The sequence below is a fragment of the Cheilinus undulatus genome, linkage group 6 (genome assembly GCF_018320785.1).
Source record: "Cheilinus undulatus linkage group 6, ASM1832078v1, whole genome shotgun sequence".
Classification (NCBI taxonomy): Eukaryota; Metazoa; Chordata; class Actinopteri; order Labriformes; family Labridae; genus Cheilinus; species Cheilinus undulatus.
The window spans coordinates 1,266,620-1,292,180 of NC_054870.1; the positions used below are offsets into that span (position 1 = coordinate 1,266,620).

The window sequence follows — 25,561 nt, forward strand, 5'->3', positions numbered from 1 at the left end:
TTTCCATGGTTAAGATTGTGTTAAAATCTCTGATCCACCTTTGCAGGTCTGTGTCAGAACAAGCAGTTACCTTTAGTTTAGGACAGCAGAAAAATCTGAAATACAAAGAATACAAAAACAGTTTAAATGTAAAACAGTGGAATTTGAAAACATGATTAAAAGGATGCAATTAATCACAATTAACTACAGAAATTCTGAGAATAATCTCAGTAAAAAAGAACGTCTGTATTCCCAGTTTCGTGTGTTTTTGTGTTTGAATACTATTTCTTTGTCATTTATCTCCACCTGGTTGTGTAATCACGTCCAGACCTTTATAGAGACTATTCTGGGGCAGTGACTCTAATCAGAGCCCATTTAAACTCCTAAAATTAAACTAGTCCATCCCGGTCTACAGAGGAGCGCTGCGCCTTGAAAACGCTCAAACATCCCTGTGCAAGGCTCGGTAACTTTTCCCACAATGCAATGCGCATCTGTCATGGCTGCTCACTGATGCCACTTGAACCACATGGGTGAAAATAAACGTTTTTTATGAGACTGAGACACTGCGGCTCGGCTTCCGATTACAGCGGTCAGGGTCCGGGTTTTCGACGGGACAGTCGGAGTGAAGGCAGCGGCTCCTTCTCCTCTCAGCCCCAGTCCGGATCAGAGATGCTGCTGGACCTGGAGATCCCCGTCCTCAGAGGCTTTCTAACACCCAGCGAGGCAGCGGGATGGAAGCAGAAGATCTCCGCTACTGCAGGTGAGACACCAGGATGTCTTCTTTGTTTTGTGGCTGTAGACGTAAAAGGAGGATATCTAACCAGAGGACGGCTTTAGAATCAGCATTAACGGCTGTTTGGACTCGCTGGTGCCGAGTACCGTTTCAACGGAGCAGTGACCGAGGCTGATGAAACTCACGGCAATGCCACTAGTTTATGCTAAATCACAGCGTTTTAATGCTAAGGTTGTCCCAGCTTTTCTGCAGTGTCTGTTTGGATCCAGAAAATTCTAACTCGTATATCCACGCAGCGTCTGCTGACTAGCCGTTCGCGGTGATACGTGCCGGTGTTACGGGCTAACGAGTGACCGTGTAACCTGGAGACTTTCAGCCGAATGCGTCAACAGACGCTGGGAAATTAAAACAGAATGTACGGCCGCGTCTCTGGTTAGTTTCCCAGTATAATGTCGCAGTAGACATATCTGATAAATACTCAATAAAACCAAACAGAGGAGCTGTGAATATCAGCCGTAACTACGACAGCCGCTCACGTATTCAGCAGAAAGTCGCCAGTTAACATGGTCGCTTATTAAAGTGTCACACCGCCCTCTCTCCTAATGCCAAACTCCATGGAAAACATGAGCAGTTTAAATAAACCCTCTGTCTCTGAGCTCGGTGAATATCTCCTGGTGTCATTCTTAGTAACACTCGTTAATGATGCGGGAATGAACTGTTCGGCACTCTTGGCTTTCTGATCATTTAAATACAGTGTAAACTTTAGACATTAACATTGGTTCATGTTAACTTAAGTTTACCCGGAGCATCTTAGACTAACCAGTCAGATTGAAGTGGAACTGAAAATGAGCTCCTGTTCTGTAGTTGGATCGTTTTGTCAACCTTAAAGTGAAAAGGCTAAACCTGTGTGATGCTGTCAGACTGTACTGGAGTCTGCCATGGTGGACAGCTGCAGAGCTTCTATCTGTCAGTATAAACCAGGGTTACCAGCAGTCTGACAGAGACTTCACCACAGAGGTAGTCTCCACCGTCTGTCTCCTGATTTCAGCAGTCAGACTGGGACTCTTCCTCCGAGGAGGATCCTGTCCAGCTGTTTTAGCAGCCTTTTCTCTAAGGGAATGTCACATCTTCTTCTACTGTCTGACAGCCAACCCTTAAACAGTAAAATAAACCCCCGACATCAGCTGACAAGAACTATAAAAAGACTGAAAGGATTAAAACGGTCTCATTGTTAGTGATGTACTGATCCAGCTTTTTAAACTCTTCCATGGGCTCTGCCGATACAGATCAATACAAGTGTAAAATCCGTCTGTGTGACTGCGAATCATTTATGAGTAGACTTAGAGCTGGAAATGACATCCAAATAAAGGCTCATTTATGCTAACAGGTCAGTGCATTACTCCCCACATACGTCATGCATCAGTTGTGCTGGGGTGGATGGTATAAATGCTTCCACTAGAGGTCGCTGCCTTGGAACGGGTATGGTAATAGGGTTTGTGGAGGTATTTAAGAACAGCCATGGCATTTCTCTGATTACTGCTGTAAAGACAGTGCTGTGTAATGAGCACATGGTAGTAATAAACTCCATGAGAATGTGTGTCTGTTTCTAGCAGCATCACTGCTTGTGTGTGAAGATGTAAAAGTGAAGCTAAACTCCTGTTGATTGTGTTGTTTTATGTGTCAGACTGAGGAGGAATGAAAAGGTCGTGCTCACATCATGGCATGGCAGTGCTGCAGTCTCTGGTCTCTAACTGTTAGATGTGCATCATTAGTTGCAGTGTGAACTACCTTAATGTGAGTTTATAGCACTTTAATTCTTCTTTATGGGGTCAGGTCAGGTCAGGTATGGGAGCATGTGCCGGTTTGACACGTCACTGTGTCAGCCTTGGTCCTGTACTGCTCTGGCCTCCTGATGGCCATCTCTCCAGCAGCCCCCTCAACGACCATACACTACAGGAACATTTAGAGAAAGTCTGGTAGTATTGAAACTAAGGATGTTCCTGAGCGTCTATTTCCATACTCAGCTAAACGTTCATTTACATTTCATTTAACTGACTAGTCTAAAGAGGAGAAAACCCCAGAAAACAGTCAAATTCCTCACAGGGTCATTGAGTCAGCAGGTGTGACGTTAGCCTGATATACTCTCTACAACGTGGCTAGCATTGAAAGCTAGCGCTGCCCACCTTCGTTCCTCCTTGCAGATTAATATCATGCTTTGATATTTGGCCTCTTTTCACTTCAGGTGAGTGGTCATACGTGAGCTTAACCCTCCACAGCCCACATACCACTTTGTTTCCATTTACTACTTTAGAAAGCTGTCGTACCACGGTCTTCCTGCTACACGCTAACAGATTAGCCACCGCTTAGCTTCTCATGTTTACATCCAGTGAAGGGTCAGAGAGGAAGGCAGCAGCCATGACCTGAAGCTACTGAGGCCTCGAGTGGTGGGAGGTTCATTAGAGTTAAACAGAACATTATAGAGGTTCATCAGAGTTAAACAGAACATTATAGAGGTTCATTAGAGTTTAACAGAACATTATAGAGGTTCATTAGAGTTAAACAGAACATTATAGAGGTTCATTAGAGTTTAACAGAACATTATAGAGGTTCATTAGAGTTAAACAGAACATTATAGAGGTTCATTAGAGTTAAACAGAACATTATAGAGGTTCATTAGAGTTAAACAGAACATTATAGAGGTTCATTAGAGTTAAACAGAACATTATAGAGGTTCATTAGAGTTAAACAGAACATTATAGAGGTTCATTAGAGTTAAACAGAACATTATAGAGGTTCATTAGAGTTTAACAGAACATTATAGAGGTTCATTAGAGTTAAACAGAACATTATAGAGGTTCATTAGAGTTTAACAGAACATTATAGAGGTTCATTAGAGTTAAACAGAACATTATAGAGGTTCATTAGAGTTAAACAGAACATTATAGAGGTTCATTAGAGTTTAAACAGAACATTATAGAGGTTCATTAGAGTTAAACAGAACATTATAGAGGTTCATTAGAGTTAAACAGAACATTATAGAGGTTCATTAGAGTTAAACAGAACATTATAGAGGTTCATTAGAGTTAAACAGAACATTATAGAGGTTCATTAGAGTTTAACAGAACATTAAAGAGGTTCATTAGAGTTAAACAGAACATTATAGAGGTTCATTAGAGTTAAACAGAACATTATAGAGGTTCATTAGAGTTTAACAGAACATTATAGAGGTTCATTAGAGTTTAACAGAACATTATAGAGGTTCATTAGAGTTAAACAGAACATTATAGAGGTTCATTAGAGTTAAACAGAACATTATAGAGGTTCATTAGAGTTTAACAGAACATTATAGAGGTTCATTAGAGTTAAACAGAACATTATAGAGGTTCATCAGAGTTAAACAGAACATTATAGAGGTTCATTAGAGTTAAACAGAACATTATAGAGGTTCATCAGAGTTAAACAGAACATTATAGAGGTTCATTAGAGTTAAACAGAACATTATAGAGGTTCATTAGAGTTAAACAGAACATTATAGAGGTTCATTAGAGTTAAACAGAACATTATAGAGGTTCATTAGAGTTAAACAGAACATTATAGAGGTTCATTAGAGTTTAACAGAACATTATAGAGGTTCATTAGAGTTAAACAGAACATTATAGAGGTTCATTAGAGTTTAACAGAACATTATAGAGGTTCATTAGAGTTTAACAGAACATTATAGAGGTTCATTAGAGTTAAACAGAACATTATAGAGGTTCATCAGAGTTAAACAGAACATTATAGAGGTTCATTAGAGTTTAACAGAACATTATAGAGGTTCATTAGAGTTTAACAGAACATTATAGAGGTTCATTAGAGTTAAACAGAACATTATAGAGGTTCATCAGAGTTAAACAGAACATTATAGAGGTTCATTAGAGTTAAACAGAACATTATAGAGGTTCATCAGAGTTAAACAGAACATTATAGAGGTTCATTAGAGTTAAACAGAACATTATAGAGGTTCATTAGAGTTAAACAGAACATTATAGAGGTTCATCAGAGTTAAACAGAACATTATAGAGGTTCATTAGAGTTAAACAGAACATTATAGAGGTTCATTAGAGTTAAACAGAACATTATAGAGGTTCATTAGAGTTAAACAGAACATTATAGAGGTTCATTAGAGTTAAACAGAACATTATAGAGGTTCATTAGAGTTTAACAGAACATTAAAGAGGTTCATTAGAGTTAAACAGAACATTATAGAGGTTCATTAGAGTTAAACAGAACATTATAGAGGTTCATTAGAGTTTAACAGAACATTATAGAGGTTCATTAGAGTTTAACAGAACATTATAGAGGTTCATTAGAGTTAAACAGAACATTATAGAGGTTCATTAGAGTTAAACAGAACATTATAGAGGTTCATTAGAGTTTAACAGAACATTATAGAGGTTCATTAGAGTTAAACAGAACATTATAGAGGTTCATTAGAGTTAAACAGAACATTATAGAGGTTCATTAGAGTTAAACAGAACATTAAAGAGGTTCATTAGAGTTTAACAGAACATTAAAGAGGTTCATTAGAGTTTAACAGAACATTATAGAGGTTCATTAGAGTTAAACAGAACATTATAGAGGTTCATTAGAGTTTAACAGAACATTATAGAGGTTCATTAGAGTTAAACAGAACATTATAGAGGTTCATTAGAGTTAAACAGAACATTATAGAGGTTCATTAGAGTTAAACAGAACATTATAGAGGTTCATTAGAGTTAAACAGAACATTATAGAGGTTCATTAGAGTTTAACAGAACATTATAGAGGTTCATTAGAGTTAAACAGAACATTATAGAGGTTCATTAGAGTTTAACAGAACATTATAGAGGTTCATTAGAGTTTAACAGAACATTATAGAGGTTCATTAGAGTTAAACAGAATATTATAGAGGTTCATCAGAGTTAAACAGAACATTATAGAGGTTCATTAGAGTTTAACAGAACATTATAGAGGTTCATTAGAGTTTAACAGAACATTATAGAGGTTCATTAGAGTTAAACAGAACATTATAGAGGTTCATTAGAGTTAAACAGAACATTATAGAGGTTCATCAGAGTTTAACAGAACATTATAGAGGTTCATTAGAGTTAAACAGAACATTATAGAGGTTCATTAGAGTTAAACAGAACATTATAGAGGTTCATTAGAGTTTAACAGAACATTATAGAGGTTCATTAGAGTTAAACAGAACATTATAGAGGTTCATTAGAGTTTAACAGAACATTATAGAGGTTCATTAGAGTTAAACAGAACATTATAGAGGTTCATTAGAGTTAAACAGAACATTATAGAGGTTCATTAGAGTTAAACAGAACATTATAGAGGTTCATTAGAGTTAAACAGAACATTATAGAGGTTCATTAGAGTTAAACAGAACATTATAGAGGTTCATTAGAGTTTAACAGAACATTATAGAGGTTCATTAGAGTTTAACAGAACATTATAGAGGTTCATCAGAGTTTAACAGAACATTATAGAGGTTCATTAGAGTTTAACAGAACATTATAGAGGTTCATTAGAGTTTAACAGAACATTATAGAGGTTCATCAGAGTTTAACAGAACATTATAGAGGTTCATTAGAGTTTAACAGAACATTATAGAGGTTCATTAGAGTTTAACAGAACATTATAGAGGTTCATTAGAGTTTAACAGAACATTAAAGAGGTTTATCAGAGTTAAACAGAACATTATAGAGGTTCATTAGAGTTTAACAGAACATTATAGAGGTTCATCAGAGTTTAACAGAACATTATAGAGGTTCATTAGAGTTAAACAGAACATTATAGAGGTTCATTAGAGTTAAACAGAACATTATAGAGGTTCATTAGAGTTAAACAGAACATTATAGAGGTTCATTAGAGTGTAACAGAACATTATAGAGGTTCATCAGAGTTAAACAGAACATTAAAGAGGTTCATCAGAGTTAAACAGAACATTATAGAGGTTCATTAGAGTTTAACAGAACATTATAGAGGTTCATTAGAGTTTAACAGAACATTATAGAGGTTCATTAGAGTTAAACAGAACATTATAGAGGTTCATTAGAGTTTAACAGAACATTATAGAGGTTCATTAGAGTTAAACAGAACATTATAGAGGTTCATTAGAGTTTAACAGAACATTATAGAGGTTCATTAGAGTTTAACAGAACATTATAGAGGTTCATTAGAGTTAAACAGAACATTATAGAGGTTCATTAGAGTTAAACAGAACATTATAGAGGTTCATTAGAGTTAAACAGAACATTATAGAGGTTCATTAGAGTTTAACAGAACATTATAGAGGTTCATTAGAGTTAAACAGAACATTATAGAGGTTCATTAGAGTTAAACAGAACATTATAGAGGTTCATCAGAGTTTAACAGAACATTATAGAGGTTCATCAGAGTTAAACAGAACATTATAGAGGTTCATTAGAGTTAAACAGAACATTATAGAGGTTCATTAGAGTTAAACAGAACATTATAGAGGTTCATTAGAGTTTAACAGAACATTATAGAGGTTCATCAGAGTTAAACAGAACATTATAGAGGTTCATCAGAGTTTAACAGAACATTATAGGCCGGGATTTCAAGCCTGTGTTCTTAACAAATGATCGGTAATTAATAGGGGTGTAACAATATTTGTATTCGTCCCGTACTGTCACGGTACGGCCGTCACGGTTCAGTGCACGCAGTAATATGATGAATATGTCTGAGTGAGTATTAAAAAGTAAGTTCTCACTTCAATCCAGGTGGCGGTAATGAGCCTTAAAGCTGCCAGCAGCCGTCATTACAGAAGAAGGGGCAGTTACACAATCAAACGAAGAAGAGTGATGGTGCGTGTGGAGTTAGAAGAGCTGCTGGCTTCATTTAAATCACCCGTATAGCAATGGTGCTCTGGCTCTGTGAGTCAGATTAACTTTACCTTCAGCTATCAGCCTCAGAGGAGTGAGAGAGGGACTCTGCAGCTGTGTCATAGCTAAAGTTATCCTCAGATTTCACGGCTTTAACCTCTTTATCCTCCAAGATGGGCTGTGAAAAGTTCTTCCAAACTTTGTAGTAGGTCCCAGTGGTTAAAAAACTAGTCCAGAGCTGAAGTCCGTGTTGAAATCGACAAAAAAGACGCTAATTTGCATACTTCACAGGCTAACCTCACGGTTGTGTGATGATGCATTCAAGTTAGCAGGGAAATTTTAGTGTTAAAATAATGGGTATGAATATGTCAATATATCAATGAAAATAACCTAGTTATTAAAAAATGTATTATTTATTAATAATTTTAATTATTGAAGAACTTTTGGAGCGAGGTTGCAGCATTATTTATAATTTAAATGTAATTTATTCAGCCTATTTATTTTAATACAATTTAATTTAAAAAATCAAAATGAAATTTTATTAATCTGCTTTACTCACCGTACCGAAAACGTACCGAACCGTGACTTCAAAACCGAGGTACATACCGAACTGAAATTTTTCTGTACCGTTACACCCCAGAAACCAGTTTAACCCACTAGTAAATCCCACGCCGGCTAACTTGATGAACCATTTTAACCATATTACAGATTAATCGCGTGCATCCTATTAAAAACTGGAAAGCCTTAGCTGCGACTAGGGCTGGGCAATTAATCACAAATTAGATTAATCACAATATGGCTCACTGTAATTTTCAAATGGCAGACAGTGCAATATTTGTATAACCTGAAATGTGTCAAAAAGCCAGTTTGATAAAATATTTTTGCAGCAGAGATTTTATGCTCTACACATTATGTAAACGGTTCTTTTTGTGATTCTAAATAAACTCCTACTTTTCTGCTTCTTGTGTATGATTTTCTTATTCAAAACAAGAATAACAAAGAAATGATGATCCCCTTCAGTATAACAGTTAAACGTCAGGCTGTTAAAATATGTGAGCCAAAATTACATTAGATTGATTGTTGAAATTGTGTATCCCTAGTTTAATTTCTCTAATACTGTGCTGGTTATAATAAAGGATGATTGACTGATTGTGTTTGTGGAACACATTAGATCAGGAACTTAAAAATAATAACACAAATAATCACATATTAAATCATAATTACAATATTGGGGAAAAAAATCGATTGTTTCCATAAATCGTTGAGCCCTAGCTACGACATCGCTCTGTGTTTGTGCACCCAGTGTTAAAGTGAGTCTAGACGCTGATGGTAGTGAGGCTGAGCATGAGAGATCAGACTTTATTTTACTTTATTGGTGCTCTTAGCTTTCAGTTTTCCAACTCTGCAAAACAATTTAAGATAAATACTATAAAGTGAGGGGCCTTTGGTGAAGCGTTTCGTTTTCACATCCATCACCTCCTGTGATCAGTAGTCTCATGTCATTGTACAGGTAAGGGCACCTGTGCTGCCATGTTTGGTCAAAGTTAGCTGTTTTGTTTAGTCTGCCTTCTTTGACTGTTTAAATTCTGTAGACCCCGTCTCTTCAAACATGATCTGGGTATAAACTGCCTGCAGTTTTAAGAGTTGTTGGTAGAGCCAGCATAAAACACATCCAAACCCCTCAGCCTTTAATGTTGACATCCTCCATGCTCCGTACCAGCCCAGAGCTGCAGACAGTGCTGCAGCATGCATGCTGCTGACCACAGGGTAGAATAGACCTCAGTGATGTCATGGACCTGAGTTTAGGATGGGTTTGATATATCCTGGTGTGAGTGTTACAGCTGTTGTTGAGCTGTAACTGATAGCACTCAGCTGAAGTAACAAACATGAGACCCCTTTAGTGTGTCTATGAAACTGAAATAGAAGAGCTTTCTATGGATGCGCGCTGCAGGGCAGAGTTTGAAGTTTATAGAATGAGCAGTTAGCCTTCTGCCAGGCTCTCGTTATTTATCTTCACATTTATTAGAGAAAGTATTTTCTCTGCTCTTCTCAGATGGTTTTATATGAGAGTCTAAGTGAGTAGAAATGACCTCTCTTTACCACATGGTGGACCGAGGTTAATCAGCTTGGCCCTGCACCTCTTCATCTTCATCTAATGAGCACCACCACGCGAGTTTGCTAAGGAGGTCCATAGGACCCTATCACAAATGACCAGGGGTCTCATTTATAAAGCTTGCTTACACACATGTGGCGCACACCACTTTCCACACACAGGTTGTGATTTATAAAAATAAACTTGGCGGGAGAATGTGCGCACTGGTACGTCAACTTTGATCCCTGCACACGAACATTTTGGAGACGGGGGAAACTTGCGGCGCAGATGGTGAGGTGGTGAATTGAAGCCAGTTTCATCTCATACATTTAATGTCACACATATCCGACTTATAGACCTGTGTAATCATAAACACCCAAGTCTGCAGTGTCATAGCTGTGTTCCTTTAGTGAGCCTTTAGGCCTACTACTGTATGCACAATGTTCAGTATCACACTTTCATCTTTAAATGATACAGAGCGGTGATAGCACTGATTGATCAGTATTTATTGTGACAAGGTGTGTAACAATCAGTCTAATTGCTGAGTAAGCATATCAGCAGTGTGGTGACACTCGTGCGTAATGCTGCGCTATGGATGCGCTGGCACTGCTGGAAGATCACGCAAATGGTAGGATCAGGCTGGAGAGAGACTTTAGGGACCACGAAGATTTCCTGGCCCATGATGATGACTGGCTAATAAGCTGATTTAGATTCCCCAGAGCAGTGCTCTTGGATCTATGTGCTGGACTGGGCCCAGTGTTAGACAGAACCACCCGCTGGAACTGCTCCATCCCGGTGTATACATGTGCTGACCACTCTGGGGTTTCTGGCAACCGGCTCCTTCCAGCGGGAATTAGCCCACAGGTCTGTGTTTGATATGATTAACAATATATAATTTAACATTTTCTGTCTAAAGCCCCTTTGGCTCTGATATAATACAGTTAAATTCTGTCCTTAGGTCTGGGACATGGCAGCCATCCCTCAGCACACTGATGTCAGCCGTTTTGGCATTATAAACATGACCAGTCCATACATCGGGTTTCCTAACACTGTGGGCGAACAGGCCAACATTAGAAGGCAATTTGCAGCAATGTCCGGTTTCCCAAATGTAATCGGCACAATTGACTGCACTCACATTGCTACAAGGGCTCTGAGTGAAAATGAATTTGTCCGTATGAACCGAAAAAATGCACATACAATCAATGTACAAATGATTTGTCCCTCAAACATGGTTTTGACAAATTTAGTGGCATGGTGGCCTGGGTCAACTCATGACTCATTGATCCTGACACACAGCAGCGTAGGGAACAGACTGCAGATCGCTCTGTGGCACTCACACTATTTACAGCGGTGACCACGTGCTGCCACTCGCTTGTTTTTCTTTTATTAGCGACGCCACTACTGTGACCACCAAATAAAATCATTTTTCTGGCCTCCACCTCACCCACAAGGACCTCTATTTCGGTCTCCATGAAATTCCTTTTCCCTGTCGTCTCTGCCATGATTGAGCGTAAAGTGCCGTCGATCAGCAGGATTATTTATAGGCATAAACACTCCTGAGGTACTTTGCATTGACCATTCATGGTAAACTGTGGGTGTGTAGAGGGCAGGAAGTGAGATAAATCCACCTTCGCAATCTTCCAGGTGGACTGTGATTTATAAAGGGAAAAGTGCTTGGAAGTGTGCGTACGTACGGTTTTATAAATCAGATTATTTTTTGGCGCACGTACACTTTTAGTATGGATCCTACGCAATGTTTTATAAATGAGGCCCCTGGCCTGCAGTGCAGGTGTCTGTCCTAACGTCACCATGAGGTGAATGTCAGTATTACACCCAGTTCTCAGATTATTTAGATAGCAAAAAACGTCTGCTTCAGTTTGCTCCCCGGGGTGTTTTTGTCTTAAAAATGAGGAATGTGCCTTTATTTGCCTTTTCAGCTGCTCAGATGGAATCAGGTGTAGTCGCTCTCAGCACATTTCCTGTCAAACCTTTGAAACCCTCCTGAATTATTGATGGACAGATCAGCCTGTTCCAGTGTCTTTATTCTTTATTTTACTGCATTCTTCTTTGCTAAACTGTCTTCAACAGTGTCTTTCTCTTTGCCACTCTCCCATAAAGCTCTGACTGGTGAAGAACCCGGCCAACCGTTGTGAGGACGGTCTGATCTAGGCAGATTTACACATGTGACATATTCCTTCATTTCTTCATGATGGATTTAACTGAACTCTGGGGGATGTTCAGAGACTTGGAGATGTTTCTGTCACCTTTTCTCTGAGCTGCTTGGAGTGTTCTTTTGTCTTCATGGTGCAATGGTAGCCAGGAATACTGATGAACAGTGACTGATCCTTCCAGACACAGGTGTCTTTATGGGTCAGTCACTTTATATGGGGGTAAATATTCATGCAGTCACTTTTTTACCTTATATATTTTTATTTAAATGACATTACTTTGTAGACGTTGTTTTCAATGTGACATTAAAGTTTTTTTGTACTTTTTTGTCCCAACAGATGATAAAGACCATGACTGAGTTTTAAAATCAATAAAAGAGGGAATAAATGTTTTCATTGGCGCTGTAACTATAACTGCCTAATCTGAAGACATTTGGGGCTTTTTGGGGACCTTGCTGTTGGGTCTAGAGGTCCTCTGAGGACTCTTCTGGATCAGAATCTATTAATGTTTTTATTCACTCTTGGTCTCTTTCTTACATTGAGAATATTAACCTCATACTTGGTGCACTCACTGACTGTTTTGAGGCCCCATGGCACACGGGGCCCCTTGTAGCTGGCTACCTCTGCCTAGTAGTTGAAGTGCCATCCCGTCCATGTTTTGTCAAGAGGATATTTAGTTACTGGACTTTATATTGTCTTGGTTGTCAAAAGAAGAGCCTCTTTTTTAACAGCATGCTGATGATGAAGGACAATCAGAATCCTGATGAAATCCAGACTAATGACCCTGATTGAGGTTGAATGAAGCTCATTAAGGCTCGGTGAAGCTAACCAGCTGTCCAGCAGGAGGAGAAACCACCAGACTGTGACTGTGAGCAGTTTCCAGATGAAATACTGGCTCCTCTACATGGAGCAGAGCCGTTTTACCTCGGCTATATGAGACATCTCTGATCCTTCGTCTTGTGCTGTATTGGTCAGTCCTGCACGCTTTTGCTAAATCTATTCACCATCGCCTTATTAACTGCAGCTCATTGACTGAACCTTTATGAATTATGGACTAATTTGAGGGCCTCTGCCTTGTTTTCCATAATTGCTGCCATTTCATGGGTAGACCTGAAGAGTAGCTGAAATGTCATTAAACATGTGGCCATGCCTCAGGCTTTCATTTTCTCCCTCATAAAGCCAGAGCCCTTCCTGATCCTCATCCTCTCCCTCCCTTTCTCTCTGCTATTATGGCAGCCCCTGGCTTTCATTAGGCCAGCAGTGAGATGAAAATCTCCACGTCTTCTTTACAGCACCAGTCAATCACCCCACGATTGCTTATTAAAGCCAAGGGTGCCGTAAAGGGATCATGTGACAGACTGGGGAGGTGTGCTTAAGTGGGCCAGAAATGTGTGGACGTGACCCTGTGACCCCATCTCTGAAGCCCTGATGGAAGCAAAGCTTCAGTGTGTGCAGCGGTTATCGAGTCAGAATAACTTCAGAAAGAGTCTGAGTCATCATGGAGCATTGTTGTTCTCTTCAAACGCTCTAAGAAGCTGGCGGCTAAAGTTTGAGAGGCAGAGATTTAACCTGGCTCTTATTGGCTACTGTGGCCTGAGGTGGTCCAGGTTTGGGGGAATCCACGGCTTTAGTAATAGACATTTTTGGAGGAACAGGAGCTATCCTGACGACGTCTCTGAATCTCTGACTTCTCTGCTTTTGCTGCCATGAAGTTTCCAGGTCTGGATTTTAAAGACATTTCAGCACATTTTAGCTGCCTAGCTGTTGACTTTGCTTCTGACATTCGTGGTCCTAAGAGGAGAAACCATGACCAGACTGGTTGGCCTGTGCTAACCAGGACTCTTTCTTCGTCGTAGACCTTCTAACTCGCCCTTTCCTCAACAGGATGCAGGTTTTTCTGAACACAGGAGTCCAGTCCCACTCTTGTTCATGGCTAATGAATCTTTACAGTCTGTAGTCTCTCAGAGAAATGTAGATTTATCATAACAGGAAACAGGAGGGAGGGCGGTCTCACTGCTTGTTTGATGAAGAACCTGTCTTCCTCGGTACAGCGTGGTGGGGGGGGGGGGGGTCAGAGATGATAGAAGTGAACAGTTGTCTATGATGCAGCAGCAGCTTAAACTACCACAGAGATGACTTCTTATGGAGCATTAGAGGCTGCAGACCGGCTGAACGTCGCTCTCTTTAGTAGAGATGGTTGAGGAGGAGTTTTGAAGATGGCCTTCTTTCACAGGCTGTCAGTAGTTTAGAACAGTACTAGTTTGTAGATGTGAATGTCTCTGCATTTGTTTTCTGTTGGTTTTTTTCAGGCTGGTGTTAAAAGTCTCAGCTTCTCTGTTGTTTTAGTCGGTTATCTGTGAAAGACTTGGAGTTCAGAGTAAAAGTTTTTCAGACCGCTGGAGTCCAGATAAGAGCTCACTCTGGATCAAACATGGGGTCCAGGAAGCAAATGTCAGACCTGACTCTGTCCGTCAGGATGGGGCGACCCTAATAAGGGAATAAAGCGATACTGAAACTGTTTTGGGGCTGTGGATGTTTGGGTAAACCTCGCGGAGTGAAGGGCTTTGGTAGAATGTCGTCAGTCATTTTCATGCTCCGGTCCGCAATGTTAGTGCTGAACCAGAACATCGGCTCGGCCCAGTCCACTAGTTGAAGTTGCACTTTGAGTCGGTAGCATTAGCTGCTACCAGTGTAGCAGTTAGCGCGGATGTAGCTACAGCGCAGTGGCGGTTTGATTAGTTTGATTGTTGTATTCGGTGTTTACAATAGCCACCGCTACGTTAGCGATTAGCTGGAGTGTAGCTGTAGAAAAGGGGCAGTTTAATCGGATCGAGGGATGCGGATCGTTAATGTTCACTGATATTGATACTTCTCTCTATTTGCTGGAAAGCCTAAATGAGGGCAGGTCTTCATAACAGAAGTGGGCTGAGGTGAGCAGTGCTTCAGCTAAAGAGTTAGGGTTCAGTCTGTCACATCTATGCAAACATTCCTCACACTCACAGCTGCCTTTAATGGAGTTTCACATCAAAACTTCATTTTCCTGTTTTATGTGTTTACAGTTGTCTAATTACTGAGGTTACTTGAACGCATCATGTTTTCTGTCTTTCAGCTTGTAAAGTTTGCTGATTGACTTCAGTCTGAGTGTTTAGTTGTTGTGATCTCTTGTTGGGTTCTGCTGCTTTGTTTTTCTGCATGTCAAAGCTCTTTGTAAACCCTTGTTTTTAAAAGTGCTATATGAATAAAGTTATTATTATTATTACTCGAGTCCAACTCGAATCTTGATTTGGAGGACTCGTGACTCGACTAGGACTCGAGCGCTGATGACTTGGACTTTGACTCGGACTCGAGCTTTAACTGCGTCGGGACTTGAGGAGGAACCTTTTTGCTGAAAACTGTTTATTCTGTAATATTTGTTGTTTTTGTGTGATAAACCCCTCGTAACTGATCAGTGTTCACCAGCGCTCGGTGTGCGTTCACCTGCATGCACGTTCACGTGAGTCTAACCTGATGTCTGTTAAAACAACCAGAGGAGGGAGAGAGGAGGAGCCTGGTGACAGAGAGAGGAGCTGATAGGCTGATAGGTATCTTAAACCTGTGGCTCTTCTCTGTATTCCCGTGGTAATCTTTACAAGAAATGAAACTAAATTGCAGCCAGCCTACGTTTGAATGTCTGAAAATCTCCACCAGCTGCTCAGACTGGTCATATTAGCTGCTGTTGCTGCTGTACAGTAATCCTCGTCAGTCTGGGACAGAGTGATAAAAACTCTTAAACCTTGTAGAGAGTCCTGGAAGTCCTGTTCTACCCCCTCCTCTGTAGAGTTGTCCTGTAATTCTTACAGCAGACCTTCAGTCCAGCTGCTGCTGACTGGGATTTAGGGCTGAACAATTTGCAAAACTAAACTAATTGCGATTTTTTTTCCCCCCAATATTGCAATTGCAATTTAATATGCGATTATTCTTAGGTCAATCTTAAGTTTTTTTCGACAAAAATCAAGCAATAAATAATTCCATAAATAAGATCATGTGCATTTAATACAACAAAATTATTTCAGAAGAAATTAATTCATAGTAGCATGAATCTGAATATGGGGGTGCAACAAGCTTTAAGCTATAAAGGAGGTGGCTGGGGTGGAGGAGGTGAAGCTTAAAACTATAAAGGAGGAGACTGGGGTGGAGGAGGTGAGGCTTTAAGCTATGAAGGAGGAGGCTGGGGTGGAGGAGGTGAAGCTTTAAGCTATATAGGAGGCGGCTTGGGTGGAGGAGGTGAAGCTTTAAGCTATAATGGAGGCAACTGGGGTGGAGGAGGTGCAGCTTAAAGCTATAAAGGAGGCGGCTAAGGTGGAGGAGGTGAAGCTTTAAGCTATAATGGAGGAGGCTGCTTGGGTGGAGGAGGTGAAGCTTTAAGCTATAAAGGAGGAGACTGGGGTGGAGGAGGTGAAGCTGTAAGATATAAAGGAGGTGGCTAAGGTGGAGGAGGTGAAGCTTTAAGCTATAATGGAGGCGCCTGGGGTGGAGGAGGTGTAGCTTAAAGCTATAAAGGAGGCAGCTGGGGTGGAGGAGGTGAGGCTTTAAGCTATACAGGAGGCGGCTAAGGTGGAGGAGGTGAGGCTTTAAGCTATGAAGGAGGAGGCTGGGGTGGAGGAGGTGAAGCTTTAAGCTATAATGGAGAAGGCTGGGGTGGAGGAGGTGAAGCTTTAAGCTATACCGGAGGAGGCTGGGGTGGAGGAGGTGAAGCTTTAAGCTATAATGGAGAAGGCTGGGGTGGAGGAGGTGAAGCTTTAAGCTATAATGGAGAAGGCTGGGGTGGAGGAGGTGAAGCTTTAAGCTATACAGGAGGAGGCTGGGGTGGAGGAGGTGTGGCTTGCTACCAGCCGGTTGCAGCTGGGGTATGTCTCTCATGAAGTGAGGCTAGGCCTCATCAGTTTTATGTCGATTGAACTTATTATTTCTGCTCCTTTTGCAAATGAAATGCTTGCTTTGTTTAGCATTTTTGTCACTTATTTTGATTAAGAAAAACATACATAAAACCAGAAATGGAGGATTATTGTAAACAATTGTAAAAAAATATGACACTTGAATGTTTGCATAACGTGCATAAAATCTCTGCTGCAACAAAAAAAAGACTTTTTAAACTGGTATTTTGACACATTTCAAGTTAAAGAAATATTGCAACCTTTGTGATTTGTACATTGCAGCAGGCCATATTGCCATTTAATCTAATTTTTGATTAATTGCCCAGCCCTACTGGGATTATTTGTTTTTGACTCTGTTGCTCTGTTGTTAAGTGAATTAACCTTCTGGGTTGGATAAAGCTGTAGAAATCTAAAAATCTGAATCTAAACAGGGACTGTGTTTCAGTTCTCACCTCTCTGTTTGTCCAGACTGCCTCAGAGATTTAGTTATTCAGCTCAGAACACCAGCAGCCTCCGCTCTCTCCGTTCTCTCCACCGAGGGAACAGAAAGCAATCAATGCTAATGAGCCAGGCCCGTCTCCCTCCTCAAATAAAAGCTAATGAAAGGAGGGGAGATGTTGAACCAAGCACACCAGCTACACAATTATTTCTGGTGTGGAAGCCCAGCAGCCTTCCTCTGTCCTTTCATAAATCAACATTTCCACCAACACACCGTCGGCCTCTTCAGCTGGTCGTCCTCAGCATTAGGACGTGGGTTAGCTCGACCAACGCTCACAAACCGTACGCCTCATCTGTGGGGAATAGTTTCAATATGCTGGCTGATTTAATGAGAATATGGCCTTAGATTAAAAATCACAGCAGAACAAAAGGAGACAATGAGAGGAGATGGATGGTGGAGTTGGCCTGAGCCTCGGGGTGGAGTGCAGCGTTGTGTTTTTAGCAGCCAGATTCTGTAAAGCTGTGAGGGAAATGAGTCCAAACTCATTAACACAACAGTTTTCTCAATATCCTTGATTAAAAACAAACACCACTGATGTCCATTTGGGCTTAAACATTGCTTCAACACTCAACCTTCCTCTCCCCAGTCAAATGAATCCACAGCTTAATTTCATTATGTAGAACTGGAGACGTTATCCTGGAGGAGAGGTCAGGCCAGGCTGACTGAAGACTTTAATGGTCGGACTGTTCCTTTTACCTGGAGAGAAGCATGATGGTCCAGTCAACGTGTCTTCGTTGTTAACCACATATACTTATAAACACCAAAGTACAACCCCATCCCAAAAAAGATGGGTCTCTGTGTAAAATTTTACATTTTACACACAGATTGAATGATTATCAAATCTCATAAACCCATGTTTGATTCACAGTAGAAGAGAAACAACAGATCAGAGTTAAACTGAGACTTTTAACATTACAGGAAAATATCAGCTCATTCTGAATCTGATGGCAGCAACACATCTCAGAAAAGTAGGGACAGGTCCATGTTTACCACGGTGTAGCATCCCCTCTTTTTTAACAACAGTCTGTGAATGTCTGGAAGTGAGGAGACCAGCTAATGGAGAGGAATGTTGTCCCATTCTGGTCTGATGTAGGATTCTAGCTGCTCAACAGTCCTGGGTCTTCTTCCTTTTCTGATGCTCCAAATGTTTTCTGTTGGTGAAAGGTCTGGACTGCAGGCGGACTAGTTCAGGACCCAGACTCTTCTCCTGTGAAGCCATGCTGTTGTGATGGATGTGGTCTGTGGTTTAGCATGGTCTTGCTGAAATAGTGGCAGCCTTCCCTGACAGAGATGTTGTCTGGATGGGAGCATATGTGTCTCTAAAAGCTCTATTTACTTTCCAGCATTGATAGTTCCTTTCCAGATGTTAGAGCTGCCCACGCCATAGGCACTAATGCAACCCCATACCATCAGAGATGCAGGCTTTAGACCTGAGCCAGGAGAACCAGCTGGATGCTCCCTCTCCTCTGTAGTCCACAGGACACGGCGTCTGTGGTTTCCTCTGACCACAGAACAGTTTTCCATGTTTCCGCTGACCACAGAACAGTTTTCCATGTTTCCTCTGACCACAGAACAGTTTTCCATGTTTCCTCTGACCACAGAACAGTTTTCCATGTTTCTGCTGACCACAGAACAGTTTTCCATGTTTCTTCCGACCACAGAACAGTTTTCCATGTTTCCGCTGACCACAGAACAGTTTTCCATGTTTCCTCTGACCACAGAACAGTTTTCCATGTTTCATCTGACCACAGAACAGTTTTCCATGTTTCCGCTGACCACAGAGCAGTTTTCCATATTTCCGCTGACCACAGAGCAGTTTTCCATGTTTCCGCTGACCACAGAACAGTTTTCCATGTTTCATCTGACCTCAGAACAGTTTTCCATGTTTCCTCGTGTTAAATGAGCTTTGGTCCAGAGAAGACGGGTCACGGTGTTTCTGGATCCTGTCCACATATGGCTTCTTCCCTCCACGGCCAACTGTGTTGACAGACGATGATTTCTGGAATGTTCCTGAGCCCATGCAGTGATTTCAGTACATAATCATGCCTGTTTTTAATGCAGTGGCCCCTGAGGGCCCCTGAGGGCCCCTTCAGCCTTGTCCCTTGCTCTCAGAGATTTCTCCAGATTCTCTGAATCTGTTGATGATATTATGGACTGTAGATGGAGGAGATTCAAAGTCTTCACATTTCTACGTTGAGGAACATTTTTCTGAAATTGTTCCTCAGTTTTTAGACTCAGTTTTTCAGAGGTTGGTGAGCCCCTGCCCATCTTTACTTCAGAGAGACTCTGCCTCTCTAAAAGGCTTCTTTCATACCCAGTCATGCTACTGACCTGTTGATAAGTAACCTTACTAATTTAAAAATTCTCCTCCAGCTGTTTTTCATTAGCACTACTTACTTTTCCAGCCTTTGTCGCCCTGTCCCTACTTTTTTGAGATGTGTTGCTGCCATTAACTTCAATTCATGAAATGGTACGTCTGTTTCAGTATCTATGTTGTTTATGTTCTATATCAAATATGGATTCATGAGATTTGATGATCACAGATTCTTTTTTTAAAGATTTTTTCGACAGTGCCCCAACTTTTTTGGAATTGTTGTTGTTCTTGGATGGCTCACACAGTTATCTGTTTATTAGATGGTTTTATATTCCTATCATGATGTACCAGGCATGTTCAGTAGACTGGGATTCCTAACAGAGCCTGACACCGGGGGGTCTCTGGCATGGCGGTTTGGAATGATCGCTGTGGTCATTCTGTATTAATTTAATCAAACCCTCAGAATCTTAAAGACATGTTTGATTTTTGCTAAATGCTTCAGTTCCATGTCTGTTAATGTTGTATTTGCTGATAGACCTCCTATTGTCATACACTGAGATTTATCTAAGAAGCTGCTTTAACCCCAGAAATGGCATCCTCGCAGTCTGAAGCCTGAAGTAGCACCTCCGTGTTTTTATCTGAAATCACTCCAATAGCAGTTAGCTGAGCTTTCACAGAGCTGGTGGGTCAGGGAGTATAAAAAGTGGAACTTACTCAGAGTCTGACTTTGAAGCAGTGCTCCAAAGTCAGGGAAAACTTGTCCAAGCAGCTCTGAGCGGTCGTGCATTTCCACGGTGTGAGATGACTTTGTTTTCATGTGCCCACCTGCATTAAACCAGCAGTCGAGCTAAATGTGAACTCTGTGTAACCTGTGTTCCTCCAGAGGCCGCCGCTCTGCTGGAGTCTCTGATGGAGGGGGACTTTGAGGCGGTTCTGCTGAGCCACCATGTGTTAGATCTGCTCACTGGAGACGGCAGCTGCGGAGAGGGGGAGGACATCGAGGCCTACCTGGAGAGACGGGTCCTGTTGTACCTGACCTATGGAACCAACAACGACCAGAACAGCAGGTAACTCAGTGGGGAGCACACAGGCTGCCACATAAACTAGATGATCTTACAAATGTGTTGTAACCAACTGTAGCAGCTACAAGAGAAAGGGAACTCAAACTTTTAGTAACATATTCCTCTCGCTATCGTGGTCACAGCAGTTTGGCGTTAATCGTTCACAGTGAGAGTCTGATGCTTTTGATCGAGTCCACTTTGAGGGAAGTTGACGAGTGTAGTGATGATCTTTCCATGAAACAGAGCTGAAGCTTAATCCTTATCTTTTGGGTCTGTCACTTCCTTTCAAAAACACATCTATAAAAATAAAAATGCTTTAAGCATGAAAAGCTTTTTCCCTGGTGCGGCTCACATCTTTGTTTGCAGTGACAGTGAAGAAACACAACAAAGCACATCAGTCTGTGTGCCTGATTCAGTTTGACTTCATATTACTATTTTTAAACCAAACGTCAAATTTGTCTGCTGTAAACACTATTTTGAGCCTTTGGTGATGGCATATCTGTTCCTTTCTTCATGTTTGGTCCCAGGGGTCATTTCCTTTAGCAGTTAAAAATCTCTTCAAACTTGAAGGAGTTAATAAAACTCTGTCATAGCTGATGAGTCAAAAAAATCTCTACATTGACATTAGGAATGGTTTACATGGTGTTTCAAAGGTAATGGACCAAAGAGGAGATTATTTGGACCTGCCATGAAAATCATAGATGCCATGAGAACAACATGTGACCAGGTCAACCTCAAAGTATCTATTGGACTGAGATTTGATTGAGTCTGGCCACCCCAGAACATTCCATTGATTATTTTTAATCCATTTATGTGTAGCTTTTGTCGTTTTCTTCAAGTCATTGTCTTGCTGGAAAAGAAATCTTCTCCAAAGATTCAGCTCTCCAGCAGCACTCATTTTCCCCTCTACCTTTATGAGCCTTCCATGGCCAGCTGCCTAGAAGCATCCCTGCAGCACGATGCTGCTGAGAAGCATTCCCACAGCATGATGCTGCCACCAGCGTGTTCCACAGTGGGGATGATGGGTTTGTGGTGATGTCTGGTTTGGCGTCTTGTCTGATGGTCTCAAAGCTCCATTCTGGTCTCATCAGACCAAAGAACTTTCTTCCTCTTGACCATGGAGTCTCCCACAGTCCTTCTGGTGAACTCTAGTCCAGATTGAATCTGAGTTTTCTCCAACAGTGTCTTTCTCTTTGCCACTCTCCCATAAAGCTCTGACTGGTGAAGAACCCGGCCAACAGTTGTTGTCTGCAGAGTCCTTAATATGGAGTTTCCTTCTTTAGCAGCTCTAACAGCCTCCTCTCTTCTCTGAAGGCTTTCTACAACATTCTGGAGTGTTTCTGTGGGAATGTGTGTCCATTCATTTTGTAGAGCATATATGAGGTCAGGACTCAGACCACACATGGTCTTCATCAGACCATGCATTTCTAGTCCTTCCTTGGTCTCTGGGCCACAGTCCTGCTGGAATAGAAAAGGGCCTTCCCCACATTGTTGCCACACAGTTGAAAGCATAGCATCGTCCAGAATGCATTAAGATTGGCTCAATGTGGATGCCTATGATTGGTCGCTCCACAGAACATGTCTCCACTGCTCTACAGTCCAGTGTCGGTGTGTTTTTCTCCACTCAATCTGATGCTTTCATTGGACTTGGTGATGTGAGGATTAGGGCTGACAGCTTCAATTCGATTGGTTGATTAATTGATCGAAAAGCTTTAGTTCGACCAAGATCACCCTTGTCGGCGCCCCCCCCCCCCCCCCCCCCAGTTTTTCTTTGGTTGACTACAGCCCTAGTGAGGATGCATGCAGCTGTTGCCATGGAAACCCATGAAGCTCCTGCTGTAGTTTTAGTGTTTACATTAATGCCAGAGGAAGTTCAGAACTCTTCAGCGATGGAATCAGCAGAGACTTGGAGACTTTTACCCATGATCCTTAGCAGTCGTTTACCACACTCTGGGATTTTTCCTGGTCTTCTGCTTCATGACTGAGCTGCTGTTGTTCCTAAACTCTTCCACTCTCTAATAACATCACTGACGGCTGACTGTGGAATATGCAGCATGAACCGTCTTATTCAAAGGTGTCATCATCACAGAACCACGCTGGAAGTCTCTGAGCTCTTCAGAACGACCGTTTAGGATCACAGAGACTGCATGGACAGGTGATGGTTTTATACCTGTGGGTCTGACTGGAACACCTGAATTCAATAATTATTTTTTTTAGATAGTTTATTTTTGAGTTTTCAAATAATACATACATAGAACAGTAAGGAACAGAGAACAGCCCCACCCCTCACCCCAGGCTCCAAAATAAATAAATAAATAAGATAGGTAAACAGATATAACAGGGATTTCTCATATTTATTCTTGGAATATCAATACATAATTCAAATCAAAAACACTGGAAGGTAGCACCTTCTACAAAATCTACAAAAGGGCTCCAGGTCAGAGCAAAGTTCTTGCGTTTCCTACCTATTTTATGTCTGAGCCTTTCTAGAGGTAAAAAGGAAAGCACCTCTGGCACCCACTGCACAAACGATGGAGATTTGTTGGACTTCCAATTGAAAAGAATATGTCTACGAGAAATCAATGACGCAAACGCCAGTGCATTCGCCTGAAAATTTGTGAGGTTACATTTGAGGGCGGTATCCCAAAAATGGCTATATGTAAAATCAGGTGTTATCATCTGCTTACACATATGAGAGAATACCTTAAAATATGTTCCCAATAGCTGTTAAGACAAGGACAGCTCCAAAACATATGTCCAAGTGAGGCTGGTCTAAAGTTACATCTTGGGCACCCAGGGTCAGCTGTGGAGAATGTTCTAGCTATTTTTTCTGCTGAGTAGTGCAAGCAGTGGAACACCTTAAATTGAATCAGCCCATGCCACACACACAGAGCGAAGAAGTATGTATACGGATTAGACATTTTTCCCATGCCTCCTGAGAAAGCTCCACTCCCAAATCCCTTTCCCATGCAGTCTTCGTCTTATCCCAGGATATCTGCCTCAGTCCCTGTATCAACGCATAAATTGTGGATATCTTGCCAAAGGGGTCTAGCTCTAGAATCACATCTAATTGACTCTTAGGTGGTGGGTTTGGGAATGATGGAAACAATTTCTCTGTGAGACTACGTATCTGAAGATACCTAAAAAAATGTGATCTGGGTATGTCATGATCTTCTGTAAACGTTTCAAATGAAGAAAATGTGTCATTCGTGAAAAGATCACAGGAAAAAAAACAGACCATTTCTATGCCAGAGTTGAAATGCATTATCCATCACGGAGGATGCAAAAAAAGAGTTATTTGCTACCGGAAAAAATCCACTGGTCTGTTTCAACCCGAAGTGCCTCCGGAACTGCAGCCATATTTTCAGTGAAGCTTTGACCACTGGGTTTGTCACATTTATATTTTGAGTACATGGTAAAGGTGAGGTAAGAATTGGTATCGGCTTGGACAAAATTTCGATATGCACCTAGTCTAAACCCTCTTTGTTTTTGTAGGTAAATTTCCAATACAAAAATGTAACAATATTTGCAGCCCAATAGTAAAATAGAAAGTTAGGCAAGCCCAACCCCCCCTGCCTCCTTGGGAACCTCCAGATAAATTTTCTTCATTCTGGGGTTTGAATTATTCCAAATAAATGAGGAGATTAGTTCATCTAATTGTTTAAAAGTTGACTTGGGTATAAATATGGGGACCATTTGAAATAAGTAGAGGAACCTGGGCAGAACTTAACTATATTAATGCGGCTTGCCAGCGAGATTGGTAGTGCCGACCATTTTCTAAAATCTTGTATCGTTTGCTCCAGAAGGGTCTTAAAGTTATGATCATACAGCTTATCCATAGTATGCATGACCTTAATCCCCAAGTATGTAAAAAACCTTTTTTCAAGTCTAAACGGAAAGCTAGAGTAGTCACCCTCTATGTCAGTAATCGGGAAGAGCACACTTTTTGAGTAGTTGATCCTATACCCAGATATGCGACCAAAATCGTCCAAAATTGTTAATAGTTTTGGCATAGATTCCTTTGGGTGGGATATATATAGCAACAGGTCATCAGCATATAGCGACACCTTGTGGAGCCTACCCCCCCCCCGGAGATGCCGCTAACATTATTATCTGCACGTAGAGCAACTGTGAGTGGTTCTATTACCAAATCGAATAAATAGGGAGAGAGGCTACAGCCTTGCCGGCAGCCTCTGTGAAGCTGGAAATAGTCAGAGGTCTTATTATTAGTCCTAACTGTAGCTGTTGGTGAATGATATAATATTCTGATCCACGACAGAAAAGACGGGCCAAATCCAAACCTCTCCAGCACAGCAAGCAAATACTGCCACTCGACGCGATCGAATGCTTTCTCAGCGCCCACGCTAGCACCACCTCCAACTGTTCTGCAGAAGGCGGCGCATACAGGACGCCGAGAAGGCGGCGCATATTATGAAAAGACTGTCTCCCCGGTATAAAACCAGTTTGATCTGGGTCCACCACCTCAGAAATTACAGTTTCAACACGTGTAGCTAGAATTTTTGTGAGGATTTTATAATCACAACTCAACAAGCTCACTGGACGGTTAGAGCCACATGACAGGACATCCTTATCATTTTTTAGTAACACCGAAATTATTGCCTGTGTCATTGTTTGTGGTAGCTTCTTTTGGTCAAAAATATCCTTGTATAACAATTTAAGTATTGGTGCCAATTTAGCTGCGAATTCTTTATATATTTCAATTGAAAAGCCATCCGGGCCTGCCGCCTTGTTGCTTTGCATAGATTTAATTGCCTGCATTATTTCCTTTGTTGAAATTTCTCCATCTGTTTGCACTCTGTTCTCTGGAGTTATTGTTGGGATAGTCAGCCCATCCAAAAAGTGAGAGATATGTGGCAGGTCACAAGGGGATTCTGAATTATAAAGAGTAGTATAAAACTGTTTA

At 41.2% G+C, this 25,561-nt stretch overlaps 1 protein-coding gene across 1 annotated transcript in view; it reads left to right on the plus strand.

Moving 5' to 3' along the window:
- Positions 1–439: 439 nt before the first annotated feature.
- ttc27 (tetratricopeptide repeat domain 27) overlaps positions 440–25,561 on the plus strand; it is a 158,072-nt gene continuing 132,950 nt past the window's right edge. The window contains exons 1-2 of the mRNA XM_041789755.1: positions 440–739; positions 20,460–20,643. Of these exons, the coding sequence (XP_041645689.1) occupies positions 529–739; positions 20,460–20,643 (395 nt within the window). The 5' untranslated portion in view covers positions 440–528. The remainder of the gene's footprint in view (positions 740–20,459; positions 20,644–25,561) is intronic.